This window comes from Plodia interpunctella, chromosome 26 (assembly GCF_027563975.2).
Source record: "Plodia interpunctella isolate USDA-ARS_2022_Savannah chromosome 26, ilPloInte3.2, whole genome shotgun sequence".
NCBI lineage: Eukaryota > Metazoa > Arthropoda > Insecta > Lepidoptera > Pyralidae > Plodia > Plodia interpunctella.
Genome location: NC_071319.1, coordinates 3090678 through 3117141, shown reverse-complemented (window position 1 = coordinate 3117141; position 26464 = coordinate 3090678). Strand labels below are relative to the sequence as shown.

General features: G+C 35.3%; 3 protein-coding genes across 4 annotated transcripts in view; 2 read left to right on the top strand and 1 right to left on the bottom strand.

Moving 5' to 3' along the window:
• Positions 1-3163: 3163 nt before the first annotated feature.
• On the bottom strand, positions 3164-4466 carry LOC128681099 (uncharacterized). The gene has a single exon (XM_053764704.1). The coding sequence runs from the start codon at positions 4096-4098 to the stop codon at positions 3184-3186; it is 915 nt and encodes a 304-aa protein (XP_053620679.1). The 5' UTR covers positions 4099-4466; the 3' UTR covers positions 3164-3183.
• Positions 4467-15074: 10608 nt separating this feature from the next.
• On the top strand, positions 15075-18427 carry LOC128681215 (uncharacterized). The gene is made up of 3 exons (XM_053764945.1): positions 15075-15191; positions 16229-17130; positions 17677-18427. Exons 2-3 carry the CDS (start codon positions 16229-16231, stop codon positions 17819-17821), a joined length of 1047 nt encoding a protein of 348 aa, XP_053620920.1. The 5' UTR covers positions 15075-15191; the 3' UTR covers positions 17822-18427.
• Positions 18428-19828: 1401 nt separating this feature from the next.
• Cbl (Cbl proto-oncogene) overlaps positions 19829-26464 on the top strand; it is a 54814-nt gene continuing 48178 nt past the window's right edge. For both annotated transcript variants that reach the window (XM_053764640.1, XM_053764641.1), the window contains exon 1: positions 19829-20586. In XM_053764640.1, coding sequence (XP_053620615.1) covers positions 20045-20586 — 542 coding nt within the window. In that variant the 5' untranslated portion in view covers positions 19829-20044. The remainder of the gene's footprint in view (positions 20587-26464) is intronic.

Here is a 26464-nt window from a genome sequence, read left to right as displayed (position 1 = left end):
TTGTACTGTTTTCACCAATTGTATGATTTCTGAGAGAGGTTTAGTTGTATAATTTATTATGGTTTTACCCGAGCGAAGCCGGGACGGGCTACTAGTTTTAATATGTTGTCATCATAGTTTATACTTTATAAAGTACGCACCGTTGATATTTCAATAAATAATGATTCCTCTCTAGATGAGTGTAAAAAAATCGCGACTAAAAAGTCAACAGCCGCGTCTTAATAAACTTAAAAAAAAGTTTTGAAATAATTTGTCTACATTTTAGTCTTTATGCCGAGGAGATAAGGTATTAATTGCCTTGTACACGTTAGAGTAAATCTGTCTTATTTATATTACAATAGAGAGCTATGGTGATAAAAGTTTAACAGTTTAACGGTATTGTAAACATACAGATGTACTTTTTGACCCCGAGCTCCTACGCTCAACGGCTGAAGAAGAAACTGAAAAAACGCTCAGATGAGAGAGAGAGAGAAAGAAAGAGAGAGAGAGACGTACATTTTTCAAATATTATTCGAGCCAGATTTTCTTCTCTTCAAAACTCTCGCTGTCATCTGAATGTTTTCCCAATTTCTTCGGCCACTAAGCGTCAGGGCCCGCTTTCCTATGTATACCGTCTCCACTTCGCGCATCCCTAGATTACATTTTCTCTTCACAACTCATTCATCCCTAATGTTATATGTTTGTTTTATTTTTAACTCCCGACGGAAAAAGAGGGCAATGAATAATAAGGTTTAACATGTTTGTCTGTGCATCTGTGTATCTGTCTGTGTCATCGTAGCTCCCAAACGGATGAACCCATTTTCGTTTAGTTTTTTTTTTGTCGTAGATAAATTTATCCCGAGTGTTCTTAGCCGTGTTTCATGAAAATCGGTTCAGCCGTTCAAAAGTTGTAGGGAAATGAATATTGAAATTTAATTTGTCTAACAAATATTATTTTTTTTATATTTTAATTTCATAGTTATTTAGAGTCTCCATGATTTATACATATTTTCTTGCCTTCAAATGGTAAATTGTAACTAGAACTAGTTACTTAGTTTAATAAAAATATAAATAAAAAAGTAATAATATGAAAAAAAAATAGTACTTAGTGATTATGTTCCGTATGTTTACACTTGAGGAAGTGACAGTGTTTTTGTCCAGAAATCAATTAAAGCAATGTTTGTTCGGGCGTTAAAACTATTTGAGACTGGCTACAGCCCGGAGCTTCTCTTTCTAATGGTAGATTAAGGCCCGTACACACCGAATCCACATGAAGCACGTAAGCAGCACAATTGTTATGTATAGAATTCAAGTTTTCACTCATTTTGCATTTTAGGCTCGGTTGCACCAGTTAATATTGATATTAACTTTAACGAGCAATACCGCAAAATACGCTATACTGTCTTATAGATAGCGGCGCGCAGTATAACGTCAAAGTTTACTGGTGCAACTCACCCTAGTCTTTTTTAAACCTTCGATAAATGAATGAGGTTTCTCAGTACACCTCTCACACATTTATTTTTTAAAAGACGATAATTAAAATAAATATTTTTGAACAAATCACACAGATTGAGCTAGCCCCAAAGTAAGTTCTAGACTTGTGTTATGGGATACTAACTCAACGATACTATGTTTTATAATATATACATATACAGATAAACATCCAAGACCCGGGCCAATCAGAAAAAGATCATTTTCCATCATGACCCGACCGGGGGATGAACCTGGGACTTCTCGGTTCCGAATGCAATTAACAATGCGGTATATAGATCAACGCGTCACGATAAGAACATTTAAAAAAATTAACACCTTATTTATTATTACGCCGAAATGTAAACAATTTAAACTTTTTAATTTACACGTATGACTGAACCCTCGATTTTTGTTTAACAAATACCTTGGAAAATTAACCTTTCTACCTTATAGACCTAAGGGAAACGTTGACACTGGCTGACCGCACGGGCCGGCAAAAAATAAATAAAAAACATAAACAATGCAATACAAATTCAACCTTACAGCAGTGAAATAAGATACATTTTTATTAATCGCGCAGTGAACTGGTGTGAATTCCCGTCTGAAAATCAACGGAACATAAAAACAAACAAATATTTTTCGCCGAAAGGGTAAAGGAATTTTATGAGCCGTCAACTTTTGAATGTTTAATTGGAGAACTGGGTATAATTGGAGTTTTTGACGCTTGTTTAGAGTTTGGGGAGAAACTTTATGTTGATCCTGAGGTCGAAGAATGAAGGAGATCTTCCGGTTCTCCTATCTTCGGCTGCGTCAAAGTAATATCAGTTTTATAATGTAGACTAGTTGTACGCCGCTTTTTTATACGATATGTGAATAAATTAATAGTTTAAAAAACACTAGATAAACACGCTTGTATAAGTGCACGTGAAATTTAATCGTGGTCAAAGTTCATTGCGACTTCTTCTAACAAGTCCAGCTATGATACGATGTTCCATCGTGAAGTTCCAGTTCATATAGTTCCGGCTTCATCATCAGATCAGATCGGCAGTACCATATTACCGTATTGTCATCAGAACTACATACAGCTGCCAATTTTCATACGCGATCCTTGGAAGATAGTTAAATTAGTTACCTTGGATTCCATTACATAGTTTCAAACATACAAGTCGACCTAATAAAAACGTGTTAAAAATATAGTTTGTAAGTAAAATTAATTATCAACTTTTGCTCATATCTCCTCTTTCTCTAATCGGAATTCCCTAAAGTATACTTTATGATGCTGTCTCATATTCCTAAAAGATTGAAAGAGATAGATGAATATAAACTTGAGAGCTGCTGTGTTGTAATATTATTGTCATATTTTAAAGACCCTTTTGGTGTACCTGTGGGGAAAAGACCTCTTCATTTATACGAAACTAGCTGCGTCCCGGGGTTTCGCTTCCGTGAGTATTTGGGGACAAAAAGTACCCCATGTGTTATTCCAGGTTATATTCTAACCGTGTACCAAATTGAATAACAATCGATCTAGTAGATTTTCACGCAAACACAAACATATAGGTAGGTATGTGTTGGTTACTCTTTTACGCAAAATCTTATAAATGCGGAAGTTTGTGAGGAAGTAAGTATGTATGTACGTAAACACATCCTCACCTTCAATTTAGAATACTAATCCACACAGACTTTCGCATTTATATTATTAGTAGGATTTAAAAAAAATAAAAATAATGTTTATTAAAATACAGCAAAAATTAGTAAAAACATTATACGTTTATCAAAAACCACACCATTTCCCCGTTGGCTGAGGTATGTGTACCCTGAAAACCTGCTTTTTTCCATCCTCTCTATTTCATTTTCTATATTAAGACGTCCAACCAAGGTGTACATTTCAAAAGTTAAATCGTCAACGTGCCTTAGATTATAGTCCAGACTGAAATCCTTTCGAGTCCACCCTGTAATGGCTACAGCTTCATGCTCTATGATAACAACACCTCCTTTACCTAACGTATGTTCATCATAATCAAAATAATTAACACCACACACTGTTGCATTGTCGGAAACAGTTTCAGAACATAATCTTCTATACAACAGCCTCGTTTGTATCGCGTATAATCCAAAGTTAGGGTATACACCGTAACCAAAAACAGAAAACATTTTAGGTCGATCATAAAAATTTAGCCCTCTATTTATATCAATCCGTCCAAAATATTTATCTAGATCATCGGTCACGGAATACACGATTCCAACTTTGCTATGTTCGTGATCATACGCTTTTCCAAATACTTCGGCTGCATCGATTGCCTTCAAAGCATTATCGTTCAAATATTCTGGATCTACAAAAGCGAGTCCCACTCCGATATATTTGAGTTTGTCGTTGTCAATACATTTTGATGCAGTTAATGCTGCTCTCTTACTAACAATGACCCCAGTACAGTGAAAGTATTTCCTATTATTTAACAAGGCTACCATATAAGGATTGGCCTCAACGATACTTTGCAGCCTTGCTAATTCAAAAGATTGCACTGGTTTCTTTACTAAAGGTTCATTATCAGGATGATGCGATCTGTTATGATTTGGCTCCAGTTTTATCGTTATCGTATACTTGTAACAAATACAGGTCAGCCAGAAACATAATAAAATTCTCGCCATGTTTAGATAAGGAAACTTGTGTTGCTAAGGCGTCAGGTAATGTTTTCACAAAATATTAGCAATTTCCGTCGCCGGGTCAAGTATCTTTGTCATTATGTATATCCACTTCACCATTAAAATTTTACAAATCCATGTCGATAACTCAGATTTGTGTAATACCAATTTGTTATCCAGGTCTGACTCCAATTCTGCGATTATTGGCAAATAGATAACTTTAACTATTAAAATTCTCTATGTATTCATTTCCAGGATAGCGATTTCTAATGTAAATGTTCATTTACATAATATCATTCGAAGCTCAATCGCACAGTCCATTTAGTTTTATACAATCGAAAAGAAATAAAATTCATTCAACAATTTTATGAACATCTTTGACAATATTGATGACTGAAATGAGATCAGAAACAATATTGTTTTTTTTTTCTGTCTATGGCTGTTATGTAGGCTCCAACTATCGACGAACTCGGACAGATGGCGACGCGAATGCATAACATTGAGTATTTTGTACGAGCGAATTTATTTGCCGCAATAAAAAACCAGCAATGTATATCGAACCGTCAAAGTTTAGCGAACGACATTATGGAGCTAACATTGGAATCTTGCAACTCAATTTTGAAGCAGATACCTTCAACCGATTGAGCTGAACTTTAGTACACATGTTTAATTTGGATGACAATGCATTATTATAATAAACGTGACCGGATGGTGCACTTAGGAACGGCTCCAGACATGGAAACTCCTCAACTGCTTCTTGCAGTTGCACACATTGACTGTAATAAGATCTCACTGACGAAAGTAAAAGCTTGAGTCAAAAATGTCATTTTTTGTAAAAAAAACTTTATTAATTTCATGGCCATGTCAGTGCTAAGTTTGGGGAACACTGGAGCAGAGAAATGGTACGAGTAAATCGCAGAACAAGGTGAAGCGAACTTAACAACAGTATAATTGTGGAAGGTACATGCAAATGGGTGCCATTGTGAGGCCCATTCGGCCATCTAGGGCTGTGCCTTCAAAAGTAGCGTTTGCAAAACAAGTTGTTTGAAGCTTTATTCAAAATTTCATGAAAATTGGCCCAGCGATTTAGTCGTAAAAGCAAGACGGAAAGGCAGGTAGGCTTTCGCATTTATAAAATTTCGCATTTATAAGCTTTTACCCGCGGCTTCACACGCGAATTTCCCACGAAAGACATGATTTTCATACCAATTTTTCATGTGGGATTAGGGGATTGATTTAAAAAAAGTATCCTATAGGGTCTTTAACTACTATGCATACTAATTCTCATCAAAATCGACCCCGCGGCTTACAGACAATTTTTCGTATTTATAAAATTAATTAGTAAGAATGTAGATTTTTTTGTCAACCCTACCCACAGTTACATAGAAAAAAAGTACCTAGTGCAAAGAAAAGTGGGAGATTTCCCTGTATTTTCTACAACAGCTTCTTGAGAGTTTAATCATGCACAAGATAAGCAGGCCACAATAGGGCTGGCAATATTTTTTGTCCCCTGACGCAAACAGATGGGTGTTATAAATTTGATGTGAACATACAAATACTTTTCAAAGTCTTAACTAATCGATTCGTAGAATTAAAATGTTTTCAAAATTATCCAGTGTATCAAAAGTTTCTTTTTTTCAAAGCTCGTTTTGTGTCCCGCTGTTGAGCAGTGGCGTCCCGTTTCTATGTCCATAACTCGCGGTTTTTTTAAATCTTTTTTCCCTTTTTTTTTAATTTTTTTTTCACAACAAGAGGCGTCGTGGTCGTGAATGTAGTCGCGCCACCTCCTTCTTGGTCTGCCTCCCCGCTGCCGACCCTCTAGTTCCCTCATAGGGTAAAGTTGTTTTTGAAATATTCACAATTTTGTAAAAATGCGAGATCTAAGTTCGTGGCGAACAACTAGTTATAGTATAATTGTCAGAGCTACGATTTACTAACATTCCATGGCCATTCCTGAAAAGAAAACCGAGTGTTTGCATTTCACTCCTCACTATCGAATCGAGTCGAAGTGAGACGCAGCGATCCAATCTTGTGGTGTGGTTGACGTTGCGTCATAATAGCGCACTGTGATTGGTTAGCTGCGTCTCACTGCGAATCGACTCGATTGTGAGATGTAAATAATAGCAAACTCGCACCTGAAATAGGCAAACCCTAACATCCATCCCATACCTTTTGTGTCCCGAACCAATTCAATTTAGTGATAAGGGATAACTGGGACTTTTATAGATAAATAGAGACAAATAATATAACTATTGATAGTTCTGACAGTTGTGGGAAACGGTCCGACCGAAAGTGTATTTAAAACGACCATTATTCAACGATGAAATTGTTGAAATTCTTAAGTTCGTGGGGCAACAATATCGGTTTACTGATTTTTGAAATATTCCCATAAACCTGATCATTGCCTCCAATGTTAATGAATAATAATGAATAAGGTCCAACGCATTGAAATTATCAATAACTAGTTGTTCGCCGCGAGCTTAGACCTCGCGAACACAACGACTAAACCGAACGCGAACTTAAAAATTGATTTGTAGACCTCGCTCGATTCGCTCGCTCGGTCGATGAAAAAATTGTATTAAAACTAGTCAAGAGTCTGTTTAGAGATTTGCATATTGTCAAGTTGTGGCCCATTAAGTATTTGTTTTTACATGCTTTTATATGTCGCTATGTCCCTATGTCTCGGGTGGAATCTAGCAACTCATTTTGAAGCAGAGATCTTCAACTGATTGAGCTGAAATTTAGTACACGCGTTTAGATGGATGACAATGCATTATTATGATACCGCTCCAGGGCATAAAACATCAACAGTTAGTGAACTGTTGAGGTTTTATGGCCTGGGTGCACCATCAGGTCACGCACGCAGGTCCGTGCAGTAGCACGGACGTGATATTTTTGTCATGATTGCATTCATGCAATAAAATCTCTCTAACAACAATAAAAACTTGTGTCAATAACTAAATAATTGTAAAAACCTTATTGTCGGACTGTTTGCCCAAGCAGTTTTCTGACAGATACGCACGCCACATGCTCGGTACGTGAGTGGAGTATTGGATAGAATCGTTATTGTTTACTTTATTTTCTTCTTACCCGACTACAAACTATAAGGAAAGGTTGTGATTTACTAACTGTGATTTGTTGGATGTTCGAAATCAAAACCTAACTCATAATTTTTTTCATAGGCTTATTTTTGAAGTGATAACTTCTTTATAGCGTTGTGCACTTTTTATGATGGATAGATAATGGTGTTCAAGTTTTCACTTCTGCCGCCACTCCCGGAGTGCACCCCTTTTTTTTACTTACCTAATTAGTAAAAAACGTAAAATTATACTATTAGCCGAATGTCCATACCATGTTTGTCTGTCTGTGAATCAACTATTTAAAACAATACAGGCTACCTAATAGACGTTATTCAAATTTTCCCCAAATAAATAACGGCTGATATCCAACACAATGAGAAAATTCATCTCGATAGCCGTGAGCATCGAGTAAATGCGGTAATCGACTAATCGAATGATCAGCTGACCTATTTTAAATGACAAAACAGCGGCTCAATGGATAGCGAATGAAACTATCGAGTTAAACTATTAATTCGATCAATCGAATAGAAATGAAAACCCTCTGACTGTTCCAATCGATGTTAATAGGATTTGTTATTTTGTGTATGGGCCCAGTACTATACATACAACTTCGCTAGCTATAAATATTTTTTAGAAATTTAACCCTTCAAGACAGGATATAATAAAGATAATTGAATAAAAATAGGATCGCAGTGCGATAGGGCAGCGTGATTTAAAAATCTCGATATCTCAGGACAACTTCTGATAGATAAGACATTAGTTCATATCAAACCTTTTTATGATTGTTGTGTGTCTTTCAAAGACACAAAAAGTTTCCTCTTCATAATATTGTATTCCTCATGGCTGATCGTGGTTCGTGGTCAGTACATGTAATAAAACACACACACCAACTTTCTTGGTTTACCGTTGACTTGTCCATTTCACAAAATGCTAGTACACAATACACCGCAAATATGGTCACCCTGAATCCGGTGGCCTATTCAAACTGGGGTACCCTGAGTGGAATTCAATAATCAACAGATTCTATGATGGTTGTGAGTGTTGGTTTTTGTGGACGTTATCTTAATAATCGCCGGATGCCGAATCCCCTCATTAGAGGCTGTGGTGCTGACCGTTAAGCTATAGTGGAATAGGACCTTTGAATTTATTAAAGAGCTAATTGCCCGTCCCGGCTTCGCTCGGGTTAAAACATAAAATTATACACCCTAAATCATACCCTGGAATCGCACCATCTATTTGGTGAAAACCGCTTGAAAATGCGTGCAGTAGTTTTTGTGTTCATAGCGAACAGACAAACAGACCGAAAGACGAGGAGGATTTTTGAATGAAACTTACTTGTGTAGGGAGTAGTGGATGAAATTGTGTAGAGTTTCGACATAAGTCACGATGCAACCGAGCCTAGCTCTAAAATGAAACTATATGCGTGTTGTCTGAGGGCCCACTTCTTGAAAATATGCTTGGAATTTAGTGAACCAAAAGAATTGTGGAAAATTGGAAATAGATACTTAGTGGCGTGTGGTTTTGCCCTAGAAGCCGTGCGAGACGACTAAGGGACACTGGTGCTCTCTCTCGGCAAACATAGCTCATCATAAACAAAATTAATGAAGAAACTCCTTGACATAGCGGACATGATTTTTTTTCTTTATTTTTTCACGCGTTCAATACAAAAAAATCTGAAAAATAAAAGCTGGTGAATAAATTTTTTTTTTACTTTTTTGCGGACTTCTCTCACAGCTGTGACCTTAAAACAATAAGCCTTCTCCATACTAAACTACTAACACTAAATGTACGGAGATCAAAAACAGTGGTCGACTAAAAAAAATTATCAAATGATGGCTTCGTGTTTGGCCTATCCGGTTGTTACTATAGAATGTTACATTCATACAAAATTATAACTTTGCGTGTGTGTTGAGAAAGCATAAGTTGCCGACCCCATTGCTCCGTCGTCTTCCGTTTCGTTGACGTCGTCAATGTTGAAACTTATAGAGAACAACGGAGCCGCAACCTGCTGCAACGTTTTGTTAAACTTTCGAATATTACTAATTTACACACACACTTGCAACGATATGTATCACCTTCTAATTCATGGAACAGACTAATTAAAATCAAAATAACTAGTTATATTAAAATGTATACAATCAAATTAAAACTGAAATTAATCCGTATCACCAAAACATGATAACTGTTCGATATAATTAACAATAATAACCTTTATTTAGTGTTTTATAGTTACCTAATATAACTACACGTATACAAAGTTCACTCTAAAGTCTACAAGTAGGAGCAAAAAAGCTATAAGAATTAGCACTAACTTAAGACCAAGAAACAAACACTTCAAACGATATACATTAATATACAACTGTTACTGATCAAGTAGAAAAACTTCTAGCAATTATTATAAGAAGAATCCAGAATATACATCAGAAACGCTCCATACCTCATAACAGATATTAGCAAAACACAAAGAAAATGTACGAATTATGTCCAACACGAACCAACAGTGTTACATACATACACATGCTATGGATCGGCAGTGGTGTAACCACAATTTTGATACTATTGTATCACATATACGACCTATTGAAGAACGAGAATAGGAAGCTCATTTATTTCGCGTGCAAAGGACATCTTCTCTCAAGCTATTGTCACCAAATGTACATCATTCTGGATTGGATCTTCATGAATGACCTAATGATTGATCTAACTTATTTCGTTACAACAATGACTTGCACATGTACTTTGTTGATTACATGTTTATCGTTTTCAAGATTATATATCATTAAAAAAGAAAATATTTATACTAAGAAAGGATTGGCAATATTCGTTTGCGTCGCGACTACAGTTATCCGTGCGTATGAAGAGATTATTATATTGATACTGTATAATATTGAAATTTTTAGCTATTTGACTGATAGCTCTTGTGGTTATTATCCAATCAAACTGGCTTTTCGTTTATCATCAACATTACTTTTGTTAACTGCTCCATATGTGTTGTTCGTGGTTGTTATTAAATCTTTGTGTACCAAGTCTAGCTTGCCTAAGGGTTATTACATTCTTTTCACGTTCCATGTCTTCCTTTTCGTCTTTAGCGACGCCATTTTGATTGTTTACGAGTATTCGATGTATCTACCGAATGATTTTTATAAAGATTTAGTGACATTATTAATTCCAGTGAGACTGCTAATGGAATTACTTTGGATAGCGGTATCGAATAAATATTTTTACAATATTTTGTACATAGAATAGGTTAAGCAAGATCTTTGTTTTTATTTCAAGAATTTTTGAGGTAATTGAAATAAATAGTATGTAGTTTGATCATTGTTTTATTTTCATAATTGATTATAGAAATTTCTATAAGATTTCTACTTTCTAAATGCGTTAACAATATAGTAATCTTGTGACAATGTAAAAGTGCAGTATTTTTATTTTAAGGCTGCAGTTCTTGATTTATTATTCCCTCGCATCAACGTTTCACAACAATTTCAATACCTTAACACGAGTGACCAATAAATGCAAATAAAAATAAATACAAAGGTAATGAAAACATGTTTGGACTCTTCACGCAAAAGCACTCATTTCGATATTAATATTATACTAATAATTTAAAAATTGGACATTCTGAGCAGTGAATTAGATTAGACAAAAATTAGATAATAGAGAATTAGAAGGCGATGTGAGCTTGAGAAAAAACCCTAACATATATAAAAGAATGTTCTCTGCCGCGTCTGTCTGTCTGTTCGCCATAAACTCAAAAACTATTGTACGAATTTTCATGCGGTTTTCACCAATAGTGTGGTTTTTACCCGAGCGAAACCGGCACGGTCGCTAATATAATATAATATGTATTCCCAAAATTCTGGCATCTAAATCCAAGTAACCTTCAATCTTAGCTTCATTTAATTGTAGTTTCCTCGAAATCTTGACCTCGTGCCCATACATTATCCTCGGGGCCAGCCATTTTAACTTGACCCCCTTCACTTTATACTTACTCCTTCACTCTACCAAAAACTACGAGCAAGTATGCCTCCTGGAGATCTACTTTAATTTGTCAGCCTCTTTACGCATCACTGAAGTTTAAATTTATACTATAAGATTCGGGTAATAAAGTTGCTTTTAGTTTGATCGTGATTGAAGGCTTCCATTCGTTACCTGTGACGTAGGGGTGTGAAAAATGATGTCTTGTTCGAACCGTACTCAAGCTGCGTGGGGTACATTTTGAGATTTTAGATTTATGTATGTTGGTTTGAGCAAGATCAATATGTCCTGGGAAATATAAGTAAATGAATGTGGACACGCGAAAGTTTATAAAGATGTGAGGATGTTTGAAAGAAAGAAAAGAAAGAAAATATTTATTTGCCAAAAACATGAATACAAAATATACAATGTTAAAAGTAATTAAACCTACGTGTTTTACCGTATATAGGTATAGAAATATAAATAAATAAAGAGGAGCATGCTATATATATATATATATATATATATATATATATACATACATATATATATTTTGGTAATTGTAGTAATTCCTTACGTAAGGAATTATTTAAAGTATAATAACATTTATCAGTTAAAAGAATTGAGGTGCTTTTTAAATAGATTTATTTTAAACTTTTGTATTGATTGGATTTTTTTTGTAAATTTTCGGTGCCATACATATTATACTATTACAGAGTAAAGTTTTTGACAGGTGCATGCATAATCGATTTGTAATTAAATTAATTAATCACTGGACTTATTTATTTTCATCCGTATGTATGTCTCCTCCACTTTTCCATATAAATAAATATATAGTTATCCTACTAATATTATAAATGCGAAAGTTTGTGAAGATGTATGTGTGTATGTTTGTTACTCTTTCACGCAAAATCTACTGGACCGATTGTTATGAAATTTGGTACATGGTTAGAATATAACCTGAAATAAGAGATAGTACTTTTTATCCCCGAATTCCCGCGAGATCGAGCCCCGGGACGCAGCTAGTATGCATATAAATCGTGTTATGGGATACAAACTCAACGAAACTATATTTTATAGTATGATATAGTTACTAAGACCCAGATCAATCTGAATCGGCCGGACTGTTACACGGATTCGTCAAAACAAAATAGATAAAAGACACAAGATCCATAGAAAGGTTAGTAGCGTTTACACTATGTTAGTCATTTTTTAAAAGCGGATTTATAATTTTTACTAGTTCTAGCGAATTAGGCAATCATGATAATGTGTGAGTTTCCATGATCACCCTCCTCACCAGAGACCTCCACAGCGGGGACGTGTATCTGTCCGCCAAGGTGTTCAGGATGCTATTGCAACCGCCACGTACTCTGAAGATCAGCGATGTTGTTTTTTTACGGATAAGGGCCGCAAACCCATCAATTTGGTATTCAGCAAACATTGCCGACGCGCTGCAGAAACGAGGCAGTCCCAACAACATCCTAAACACATTATTATATAGGACCCGCATAGCATCTAGCGATTTTTTGGTACCGACCCACAGACTCCCGGTGTACATGTTTTGGCAGTATGCTTTAAAAAGCGTGATCTTAACTTGTTCAGTACACCGCGCAAATCTGCGAGCCAACATGTTACCTCTGACCGCCAGAGCCCTACGCTCCCTATCAATATCGGAATCGTCTTTAAGGTCGTCAGCAATTATGTGTCCCAAATATTTGAATTTTGAAACACGCTTTATGTTCATGCCATTCAGGGTGATATTGAGTTCGTGATCAGTGCATTTGCCAGCGGCCTTAAAGACAAGATATTCCGTCTTTTTGACATTATATAGGAGCCCATGCTTAATAGCATAGGACTCGCAAACTCTCAGCAGTTTATTTAGACCCTCAACTGACGGGCTGAGCAGCACCATGTCGTCGGCATAGCTATTTATACTAACGTCATCTATGCGACAACCAACACGCATGCTGCTCAGCTCAACGATGAGATCATTAACATATATGTTGAAGAGTGTAGGAGATGTCAGGCCACCCTGTCTCACTCCACTCTCCAACACATACGCTTCAGAAAGTGATCCAGCCCACTTAACAAAATTTGTTTGGTGCTGATACCAGAATTTAAACACATTCAGCAACTCAACCGGCATACCCCTGTCACTCAACTTTTTCCAAAGTTTATTGTACGAGACTAGGTTGAAAGCTTGAGAGAGATCGAGAAAACAGGCATACGGTCGGTGTAGTATTGAATAGTGTGCAGAACAAAACCAGCCCAAGAGCATTATTTTAATATGACACGACACCATTGAATTTATCAATCCCGCATGACTTATTGATGTCCAGAGTACAGAATACCATGTCAACGGTACCTTGCACAAACACGGTACTCCTGTGCACGGTACATTGCACAAACGCCTAACTTACTTTTGAGTGTTTAGGGTTTTGTGGGAATTATTGTGGTTATCACGTCGGGGTCACCACCTTAGCGACTGTTTGACTTGTTGGTTTATTAGCGAGTGCTTAAAATACTGCCTTATGCGGGGACTCAGCCACGCTAGTCTCCTATTACAATTCACGCGGTACACCTGCATACCTATGTATGTGTCTCCCTATAGAGTGCAACATTTTAATAAATATCTCGGAAAATGTACTGTTCCGCGGGCAAAGCCGGGTGAAAGCTATTTGTAAGCAAAAACGTCAACCAATCATTTTTCACAAAGACATTGGCAATGCATAATGATTTCAGGTGAGACATTAATCACAATACTTTATGGACTGTTCGAGGTCTGGTTCCCATAGGAACTCCAAGTTCCGATCCAAAAATAAAAAAAAATAATTTAGGCCTTTCACCTGCGCTCATTGGAGCTTCATAAGAATTTTATAAATAGAAATATGAAATGTAAAAGTTATATCTCTTTTTAGAATTAGCCTCATTGGACCTTCAACTTAGGACATTGGATCATATTATGATCTTGAAGGTCCAATGACTAATTCCAAAATGAGATATAATTTTTACATTTAATATTTACTATACAACTAAACTATTTGATATACAACCACTGAATATATCCAGTGGTTATTGTCGATCATTACGACGCGTGGTTCCCGCCCTGGAATAAGACTAATATGTCATAAGAGGTGACTTAGAGCACAGCAAATAGTGACGTCCGTCAGATGGCCTATCTTAAAACCACTGTCATGTCTTAAAATCCGATGGTCCAATTTTTAAGAGGATCTTTAATTATGAGTTAATGTGTGTGGAGGGGGTCGAATTATGAAGGTCAGTGGGTCCTGGACCCGTTTAGAAGGCATTTCGAACTAATTTCCTGGCATCATGACGTGACAGTTTGCCAATTTGTATTGGGATTGAAGTTTTTGACAGAAAATAAGATGAATTTATGGTGGAAGCCAAAATACATGAACTTAATTATCTTCATATATTTTGGCAACGTGAATACAATATAGTTTGTATACTCTATCTTAGCATTTTTAGGGTTCCGAAGAACACTTATAAGTATATCCGTCGGTCTGTCACCGTACGAGGCGACTAAATGCTTGGCAGTTGATAGGCAACAGTAGTATTAAGGAGGGCCTAGTGTCAGGCTAATACAAATCACGGGCGAATCTATATAATCATATAATCACATATAATCTTCGATAAGCATAAAAGACAAAGTTTATTTTTTAAGCCGACCCATGGTTTTGAGGCGTAACAACCCCGAAAGCAACCGGGAACGTGCCAGAGAGAGATAAAATTCTCCTACACATGTATGTCATTTTTTTCTTAATTAGTCAGTATCGTTAATCAGCAATGTAAACTCACTCACAATTTTATTGATTCATCTTAAAAAGAAAACAAACAAATCTGTTTACTATCACTCCTGACCGTTTATTGAAAACGACACAAAGATCCAAACATAACAATAAACAAATACACAGCTTATATAGCAATTAATTGATAAATATTTCTCAGTTATTTGTAGCGAGTGCCGGATACCACTGGTGTCAATTTGTAGTGTCTATCGATTTATGAGTCCTGACTGTATTAACTTCGCATACATAATTCGAGGTAAATATTAAGTATTTATTAATTTATAACTAGCTTTTACGCGCGGCTTCACCCGCATGGAATATTACATTTTATTGGAATGAAAAATTGCCTATGTCCTTCTCCGTACTACTAATATGCATGTAAAATTTCAAGAAAATTATTTTATGAACGCAGGAATTATCGTATTTTTAAACCTTCGGGAATATTTTCTAAATAACAGTGAAAATTGGCATTTTAATCTGTTGCATGGTTTAAGAGAAGATAGCTCAGACACAGACAGAGCCAGAGGGCGACCTTGTTTTATAAAAATAAACTTCACTGTAAAGGCACATAATATAATTAAATATACTTTGGTATACGAAAAAACACATATGACAGGTGTTAATAAGTGTAATCTTTTATTAAAGCATTGTCTATACCTAGGGTTTAAACAAGGTTAATTTACTTTTCCCTATGTTTGTTTGTTTTTCAATGAATAAATGAAAAATTATTTATACAAGTAACCAAGACTCACCATTTGATAGTACACATAAGCTACGTTAGTATGTAATTAATAAAATTGAAATTTCAATAAAATTATTTAAATTAACAATTATTGTGTAGATTATCAAATCTTAAAAGTTAAATTTCACTTACAATGTTGTCGTACAAAGTTGAAATCGTTTTTCACGTCAGAAATGTCATTTTTGTCGCTAGTTTTTATTTTCGTCAGATAGATATTGTTGCATTCCATACTGTAAAAGTTTTGGCTTATACTTTACGACCGGCCGCCTGCTTGGCGTCAACAGACAGAGAGAAGTTGAGGAGAGTGACATGGTGTACCCCATTTAAAGTGGGATAAAGGTAGGCTATTGACGAAGATCTTGTTGCATTCAACGTGTGACTTAAAATGTGAGTTTGCCGATCTTGGGTGCACCATCGCGTATCATAAGGAATAAATGTGAAAGACAAGCGGACATGGTAGATTTAACTGACACGATTCGATTACTGAAATCGGGACAAGTGAATCTAAATAGAAGCTTGTATAATATTTAATGATCTTATATATTTTTCAGATGGAACAAGCGATCACAGTGATACTAACAACACTATTTTACACGCAAACAAATGCGTTGGTTACAAGGGAAACACTATTGAAAAGTGGGAAACTTCAGTTTGAATGCACCGAGCTGTTAGTTCTCAACGGAGTATACGCTTTCAAAGAAAAAAATGCAATTTTGAATGGGATCCCTGCTGATATCAGAATTCATTGGAAAACTGATAGTATATATTTCACTCTGGTTAGCAGTGAAATGAAAATGAGTCTACAGACATTAAGATCCAGCGGTGATATTGAGACTATAAAAGTTGCTGGATTGGGACAAACCAGTACAGTAGATAACCTCAATGACATTGTATATCTTGGCACAGATAATGGTGTCTATAAATATAAAGAAGATGGTTCTGTTGAGCATTACACAGCTTTGGGTGAAGATGTAATGTATATTGCTGTAAATAACGATGGTAGTGCAATGTACATAGCGACCTGGCCACAGAATCGTGTTTACAAAATCAACAATGACTCCCAGAGCTTAGAAAGATTTATGTATATCACAAATGGTCACGGTTTGACAATAGATACAAGAAATAATATGTTTTTCGTAGACGTTGCAACTGAAACTTTGTATGTACTGAAGAATGGTGAACATGTACCCGCGAAATTAAAAGGATTACGAGACGATAAGATGATAAATGTATTTGTTAGCAGATCAGACGTAGTTTACGCAATGGACGACAATAGTAACTTATATGTAATTGACATAGAGAATGAAGTAGCGAGATACTTAAGGACTTTTAACATAAGTGGAGTAAATACTTTTGGACTGGACTCGTCCGACAACGTTTTTATTGGATGCAAGGGAGTCATCTACAAGTTTTATATGTACGAGAAAAACCCGTGCAATGTCATTGGCACAACGTAAGCGTTTATTTTATTCTATCCTCTTATACGAGCTATATTTTTTAACCCTGAAGTGCGGCGACAACTAGGTTTAGCCGGTCAGACCTAGGTGCAGCCGGTCTCATATGGTTACGCCTTGGTGTAGACATATTAAACCGGCTTGGCTTATTCGGTGAGATCTAGGTTTAGCCGGTATCATTTCGGCTGATATAGGACATAATGTGCATGATATTAGGACATATTGAGACAGAGGTGCATTGTTTCGGCCAAATCAAGAAATGCGGCTAGTCCTAGGTTTAGCCAGTCTCAGTTTACTTACCTTAGGCTAGACCTAAATTTAGCAATTGTCACCCCTGCTAACCCTAAGTGCAGCCTGCAGGTTAAATGTAAGTGAAAAGATGGTTTACCATATTTTACAACCGTTAGCCGACATTTATATATTTAGATGTAAAAAGCCTCATTCAGTGCATAAAAGAAATGAATTTTCCATTTGTATGTTGACGTTTTCGATATAGGTACTTAATAACGTTTTCTAACCCCACTGAAAGTTTATTTAACCGGCAGGCATTCAAGACTTAACCCTGGCCCTAAACACCAAAGACGGCGGCGACAGAAAAAGGATAGAAAAACCACGACAACGACAACGACAACGACAGAAATATATGAAGACGACGACGATGAAGACGATGATGACGAGGAAGACGAATAAGTCTGTTATGTAGGCTCCACACTATCAGGGAACTCGGACAATTGCCGAACATTGCGTAGTGTCTATGAGTGGTTTTAATTACCGTAATGAAAAATCTGCAATGTATGATCCGCCAAAGTTTAGCGAACTGTTCACGGATAATTTGGAGCCGGCGTAATAATTAGGAAATCCGCGCCTAAAGTCTTACAAGACGTGGCGGTACTTTCGCAGACAACCAACATCGTGATGATAGTTCCAGATATTTGCCACGGGTGCAGACTCATGAAGTTTGCAAAATTACATACAGAAGAGGTATAGCAACACCTGTAAAATGTCTCAGTGAAATGAATTTATTTAACTATTTATAATATGTATCAGAAAAGGATTTTATGAATCGAATTATTATTGAGTACGAAACCTTTTGCAAAAGATAATGCAAATAGCGCCATCTATGGAGGCTAATAAATACTTTTAAGCAATGCAACTTTTCGACTGTGCTGCCATCTTGTTAGTATTATTTTAAATTACAGTACTCTATACAGATGTCACTAGCTGACATATTATAGCAATTTTATATTTTATATTATAATAACTTAAAATATAAATAGTAATATAATAATACTGGTAGATTATTTGTTTTATTCCTTAATTCTTTTCAGATACAAAATTTAATTATGAACATGATTTCATATTGGAAACTAAACGCCATCGCCATTCTGAAGTGTTGCCATTTAACAAAAATATTCTAAAGCTTGGAGGTATTAAATACTTCATCATAGTAAAATTATCTGAATATTCAAATAATTTTACTTCAATAGACGTAGGTCCGGTGTAGTGTAGGCATAGTGCAACATGGGTCTTCCGTATTCTGGTACGCAAGATCCATATTGCTCTATGAGTGTAGGTTATTACCTAAATAAATAATAATAAATTAAATTTTTATAGTTGTCAACGGCCTTGTTAAAAGACGAAACCTAAGGACGAAACAGCCGACAGGTTCTAGAATGACAGTGAAGCCAGGGCAGCCATAAAACATGATAGTATTTAACTTATTTTTACTTATTAGTAATAATTTAACTTATTTTTACTTATTAGTAAACCTAATATTAACAGGGATTATATTTTAAATATAATAAATGAAAAAAACGACACCCAAATTACATAAAATTACCACTGTCTTAGATCCAAAACTGGATTTTTATATCTTGTCTAAAGATAACTATTTCAAACTCTACTAAGAAGTCTGCCTTGCATTTTTTTGGCTGTCTCAATCGTGCTGCGTCTCAAAGGGATGATTAGAAATAGCAATGCAATGTAGACGTGTGTAACTCTTTAATGAAACGACTCAGTGAGTCGTGCAAAGTGATGCACTGATCCGAATCTCAATCGTTCACTCCGAGTGGATCATTGAATCAATGAGCTCACCACAGATTACTGAAGCTATGTTCTGTGACGCGCTCACTGATACGAATGAATGAATGAATCTTAAGCTTAAGTCGTGCGACTAGCGATTGTTCGTAATGATTCGGGCAACGCGAATTCGAATCACATCACGGTACATAGAAAAAATAATAAAAAATACAAAAAAAAAATGAACAATGTACATAAATAATCCGAAAGTCACTGTAAATAAAATCGATTTTTAAATATGCCAGTTAGTAAAACTGAAAATGGAATTGATTTTAGGTGATTTTTTTAACTTCTAGCAAATATAAAAATCTATTTATTCGATTTTTTAAAACAATAATCTATATCAATTAAAGTATTAAGTAATTTTCGTTTCATTCGTAACGCAACTAAATCTCTGCTCTTGAATCTGTCTGAGATCCGATGATCCAAATGATGCATTAATTGATTCGAATCTTTGCACTGATACAGATTCGAATGATCCAATCTTTCAAATGATACGATTTTCTCAGCGCTAAATGCAATGTATGGGTGAAAAGTCACGATGGTAAAAATTTTGGTTTAGATGGCAACATTATTCCATTCACCCTTGTTGCTTACTTTTTGCTGTCATTCATTCACTTGTCAAATTGTCACACGCAAAGTCATACGCGTCGCCAATGTGATAGTGAGCGATCGTTGGATAGCTGTTATCATTTCTGTTTATAAATGTGGTGCGTTTATGTGATAATGAGAAACCACACGTTGGAATATCTAATAATTAAGTGATAAGTGCTTTTTAAGTTCAGTGTGCAGTTAAAAAATTGTTGTTTTTTTGTATGTCACCGGACTTTCAACATGGCGGCGGCGCGACACAAATCACAACAGAAAAACATATCGTCGATATTTTCTAAGCTGCACGGAGCCTTTTCTGACGCCGTGTGCCCTACAAAATTCGCGACTGACAAAAGAACACTGGACAAAACTTGGAAACTAATGGACAAAGTGGTGAAACTGTGTCAGCACCACAAAATGAATTTAAAAAACAGCCCACCTTTTATTTTGGACATTTTACCGGACACATATCAGAGGTTGCGCGTAATTTATAATAAATACGAGGATAATATGCAAGCGTTGAATAGCAATGAACATTTTAATATATTTATAAATAATTTGATTCGCAAATGTAAACAGGCTATAAAGTTATTCAAAGAAGGCAAAGAAAAGATGTTTGACGAAAATTCACATTATAGGCGGAATTTGACGAAGTTGAGCTTGGTGTTTAGTCATATGTTAAGTGAATTAAAGGCTATGTTCCCCAACGGTACATTTGCTGGTGACCAGTTCCGTATAACTAAGAGTGATGCTGCTGAGTTTTGGAGGACCAACTTTGGCAACAGGTAAGTAAATGTTATATACATACTATACTATACTATAACAAAATAAATAGTAAATAGTATTCTGTTTGTCAAAATAAATATGTGTTTACAAAAAAAATTAGAAACAATTTATGATTATAGTATGTTGTGATGGGTGTCTGTGTATACCAAACTATGCAAAATGAAAAAAAAGGGAATCAGTCCCTGGACTCTGACCCCATTCTTTTTCTTCTGCACTTTGCACTCAGACCGTAGGCACTCATCTTTCTTGATTTTATGCTCCTTAATTATTATTTTTTATTTAACTTTTGATCATATTATCATTACTTGAAACTCAAGTATACCACCAAATTCTAATAAGAAGCACAGTTACAAGATTCACCACAGCCTTTTCTCCAAGGAATTCAATGAACAAATGTGGATTTTAAGTGCTAGTACATTCAGCAGTTCCATTTCTCCGCTAAGACATTAATTACTCACTATTCCACACAGAAACAATGTGACATTAAATTCTCATCAAATCTCTTCCTCATTGGCTTTTCCTGTGGGAAAAATTGTACCATTGTTACTGTTACATTATTGATCAGCTATTTCTGGTGCATTAAATGTTGTGTCTCATGTTACTCAACTCAAAATGGTTATAAATTAGCTTTAAGTATTTACCAGATTTGAAAATGTATATAGGTTTAATGGAATTGTGACATTTCAATTTATGAATATACTTCACAAAATATACTATGATTTAAAAAATATCATCAGCTAATCAACTTGTATGTATCCTTGGTAAAGTTGGAGATTTTAAAATTATTTAGGCAATAGTTACTCATTGTTTGTTTCAAGTCATAACAGAGGCCTCATTGTGTGGCATTATTACCTATTACTGGCCAAATGTGTTGAAAGAATGCTATTGTATCCGCTGAATATACATGCATAACATTAAGATTGTATCTTTGAAATTTGCATACAAACATTCTGCGTAATGAAGAGGTGCCAGAGGTGAGGTAAGTTATTCTTATACATGTGCAGTCTTTATACATTGCCTTCTACTATGTTCTATTTACGAGTGAAGGAAAATCCTTGCTAAATTACCAATTATGGTATTGGTACAGTCAACAGCACATCTACCTACTCAAAAACATTGCTAATTCACCCTTAACTAATAGAGTTCAATGCATGTTAACTTGACATATTGACTATACATTTAAACTATTGCCCTGATTAGTATAATAGCATATTAATTTAGTGAGTAAATCCATTAGTTGATATATTTTGAAAGGCTTAATTTATAACTAGGCTTGGTATATAATCAAATTTATACTTTGTAGCTTTGAAATATGCTAGATTATTTCTAAATAAATGATTTGATTATAACTTTAGTGATCCTGTAACTGTGTTGGTGGTGATTTGATAAATTCTTTTGGATCCTTTTTGATAAAAGATGAGCTTAAAAAGGTTAATATTTCCTGGGCATGTCAGCTTTCAAATCTGACCAACAGTTCTGGATGTTGTATATAATATATATTTAAAAAAAAACTATGTATTTTTCTTATATTTTGTTGCCATCATCAATGTATAATATAGTTACCTAACCATATTTGATCCTAAAGACAGCAGCACAGGGAGTCTATTAAGCACTCAATTAAGTGAAATATGAGTATCCTATTGTTATCTAGTATAGGAGTATCGCCTCTCGAACACAATGCTTTAAGTAGGTGTCGCCACTTAACTATGTACTGGCACTAAGGTATTGAATAAAATATGTTTAGTGGCCCGTTCATTTGCTCGTGTAAAATCATATTAATGAATTTAATACACCTAAACCTTTCTCAGAAATCACACACTATCTATTGGTAAAAAAAACCGTTCCAAAATCCTTTCGGTACTTTTTGAGTTTATCGCGTTCATACGGACAGACAATTGCGACAGGACTATTTATAATATGTACTATTTATAAAGATGTTTCAAAATAAAAATGTAGTTAAGTAGTGACTTTGAAAAGAAAAAGGATAGTTTAAAAACACTAAAAAAAACACGCTTTTATAAGTGCAATGTAAAAGCATAAAACGCCTATGATTAGATATTCCGTCATGAAATGCCAGTGCATATCTTCCGACTTCATCATCATACCTTGAAACCTAATCGTGATCAAAGTTCATTTTAGACAAGACTATTCTAACAAGTCCAAACACAGCTATGATACAATGTTCCATCATGAAGTTCCAGTTCATGTCTTCCGGCTCCATCATCAGAAAAGTTCGACAGTACCAAATTATTGTATTGTCATCGGAACTACATACAGCTCCCAATTTTTATGACGCTACGATCCTTGCATGCGTGGCATGAACTTTACCACGGCGTCACTGAGGTGTTAAAAAGACTGTATTTCTCAGTATAGTGAATTCTTCTTACGCGTCGGCCAAAAATCGACCCACAGCATCTACTTTCAACTTAATATGAATGAACATTTTTATCTTATCAGTATGTTATTCATATCGGTACACGCTACATCATATCCGGAATTAGTTTTCTTTCATATAATGTGTTATCACTCACTCACCTTGTTCTAGATAATTTAAGTCATATTTTTGCACGTATTTTATTAAAAAATTGGAAATTATTGATAAGAGCTATGAGAAAAGAATCGGACAAAATAAAAAGATATGTTTGAGTAAGTATAGACACAATTTGGAAATGGAAATGAACAAAAAACAAAAAGTATATCTGGCCCGGTGAAAAAGTCGCTGCTGATCATTAAGTTTGTCAAGAACATGAAACTTTTTAATTCGGTTAAATAACTTTTTCGTTCAATCCGACCGTCTAAGGGCGGCCTTAATCATACTATCCATTACATATAAATATTATAATTGTTAAAATCTGTCTATTTCACGCTTTCACGGCTAAACCGTTGGGCTGATTTTGATGATTTGGAATATACTAGTCAATGACTCGAGGTCAAACATAGGCTACGGCGGGCAAAGCTGCGAGCAACAGCTAGTTCAAAACACCTGTAATCAGAGTATTTGTAATTCGTATTAACTAGCCGGTAATCCGCGATAAGCTTTTATTGTACATGCTTACGTTTATTATTTCCTCAGTCAAGATAGCGTATCGCGTTTCCTGTTTTATCAACACCCATTCGTGTGTTGCACGATACGTCAACATCATATGAAATTATAGGCTTATGCCCGTAACTTTGCTTAACGCCTAACGAAATTTTCCTGTATGAAAATACTTCTAACTATATGTACTTCCCCCTGGTTCAGAGATCTTAAAATTGATCTTAGCCTCTGAAACGACAGAGCGCCATTAGCGTTCTTTCTCTCATCTCGGCATGTTCCGGTTGCGTTTCTGTCTGTGTACGTGGCACCGTAGCTCATCAATGGGTGAACCGATTTGGATGCGGTTTTTTTATTTGATAGCTAAATTTTGTGCGGTGTTTCTTAGATATGTTTGATCAAAATCGGTTCAGCCGTTCAAAAGTTGTAGCGAAATAAATATTGAAAGTCGGGGGTTTTTTTAATTTGTCTAACAAAAAACTTGTTTAATAACTCTTTAAGGGTAAAGAGTGCTATAGTCACTCGTATCTTTTTAGTGTGTTAATTGTTAGTGTCAGGTTATATTCAAGTCGACTAACTAAAGACATTTAATTCCTTTAATGTTGCCGGGGAAATCGTTGTGTTTCATTCAATTTAGAAACCGCGACCCTCAGCCATGAGAAATACTACTGTAAGAAAATTAGTGTCATTTTTATCTGAGTTTATCGTTAATAACTTTTATCTAACTTTCGCGTAAGATACTTAGTAAGATAAAAAACACCGAAAGTACAATTGACATGACGTCATTGATTCAAATCGCGATCGGATGTGCGAATGATTTGCTCTCGAGTCCGGTCCAGATGCAAGTCCGCACTCTAAACCCACAGAACTCCAGTCTCCAAACGTATTTGTACCAGATCACTACATAGTATAAAACAAAAGCGCTTCCCGCTGTCTGGCTCTATGTATGCTTAGATCTCTAAAACTACGCAACGGATTTTGTTGCGGGTTTTTTAATAGATAGAGTGATTCCAAAGGTTTAATATATGTAACATGCATAATATTGCACCCGTACGAAGCTGAGGCCGGTCGCTTGTAATCTTATAAAATAGATCTGAATTCATCTATTTGTGTCTAAAGGAAAGCGAACGTACTATGTTAAAATCAACTTTATATGCAACCAACTTTGAAATTTCTACAAAGTTATTTTTTTCCCAAGGTGGTACCCTATGTCCTTGAACAGTCAAGGCCATAATAGGGCATCACTCATACCGGAGTAGCAAACATTCGTTTAGGTATATTGATGATAAACAATTCTATCTATCTATGATGTGCTATTTTGAGAATCTCATATTATGCGAACAAAGAACATTATAATGTTGGTTATGATTAGTATTTTATTGTTTAAAACGGGATTTGTTGGTCAATTACCACAAACCTATTACTCCAAGAGTTTAAACGAGAAAACAAAATTAACTTTACCATAGAACATCCAGTAACATCGATCAACTAACAAGTTGAAGAATTAACAAGGGCACAACTTTTTAATTACCGAAACAACCCGAAGAAAACAATGCCAACAAATACATAAATCAAGTCGATACCGTTCAAACATAAAAGGGAGAATCGTCAATGATCCGAGATCCCTTGGCACATATCCAATGGCGGCCATGTGAAAGCACCTACAATGGAAACCAAAATAATCCATTCAAGAAAAGTAAGGTGGAAAATAAGAATCAATTGATGCCAACTACCCTACGCTTCAAGCGAGATGAGATCTTACGTCCATTGATAGAACGATCAAAATTCCCCGTTCACTAAACTATCGCTTCGAATTTCTTAACAGATGCGTTGGAAATTGAATCTTATATTTGTGTTTATAAAAGTGCTTTTTGTTAGTTTGCTTTAAAAAGCGCAAATGTAGCAAATTGCTTGTTTATAAGGGTCAAGTTCATGTAGTCGTTCAATGGTCATTGGTTTATTGCATGTCTAGTTTGTACAGTATTCATTCAATAGACTTGAATTTCTGGATATATCCGGCTACTTTAATCTGTGGCTTTTTATAGATCTGTCAAAATTGAGAAGAAGAAATTTGACTAGAAGTTTGAAAATTTTCCGAGAGACTTTATGTAGGTTAAGAAAATTTAAATATTCCCATAGGATGCAATACGAGATTACAAATTATACCACTATTTGATTTTGGTGAAGAAAAATATCGTGAGTACACACAAAACTTTGCACACGGGTTGACTATCTAGGTCACTGGATTTTTTTTCGTTTAAACAATTAACTAACCTAATATTAGGGATCTATGCATTTTTTGAGTTTGCGTGTAACACCCTTACCTTTGCCTTGACCTTATCTTTGCTTCCCATCATGCTAGATCGAGGTCGAACGCACTCAAATTCAAAACGAAAACCTACTTGAACAAAAATTGAATACAAACACACAACGTATAATAAATAAATGTGAGAATAACGAAACCAGGTTTAAAAGCCTTTGTAATTGATTTACATGAGAATTTACGGCGTAATGGATATAAGTACCTACTGTAATTTCGTATTACTATGACCTCTACTAGCGCTCCAATCTGATCTTACCAAGCATTAATTGAATTACTTTTTGAGGCAGTAATTTACGTGTTATTTAGGCACTGGGTTATGTTCAGAAAATTTTTGAAAAGTACGATTCCATAACAAATAAATTAATACGAAAGCGTAGTTTAAAATTTAGTTAAGTAAATGAATTCCTTCCCCTAATTAAGGGTCTGTACCTTGAATTACACATCTGTGTAATTCACTATATGTCGTACGTATAATGTGGAAATGGGTATGTATCCGAATTTTTGATGAATGTGTATCTGA

Bases quoted from the DNA above. Each gene is read 5' to 3' on its own strand.
- LOC128681099 (XM_053764704.1), bottom strand. From the start codon at position 4,098: ATGGCGAGAATTTTATTATGTTTCTGGCTGACCTGTATTTGTTACAAG.
- LOC128681215 (XM_053764945.1), top strand. From the start codon at position 16,229: ATGGAACAAGCGATCACAGTGATACTAACAACACTATTTTACACGCAA. The intron at 17,131-17,676 runs GTAAGCGTTTAT...TTTAACCGGCAG, and splicing joins TGCAATGTCATTGGCACAAC to GCATTCAAGACTTAACCCTG.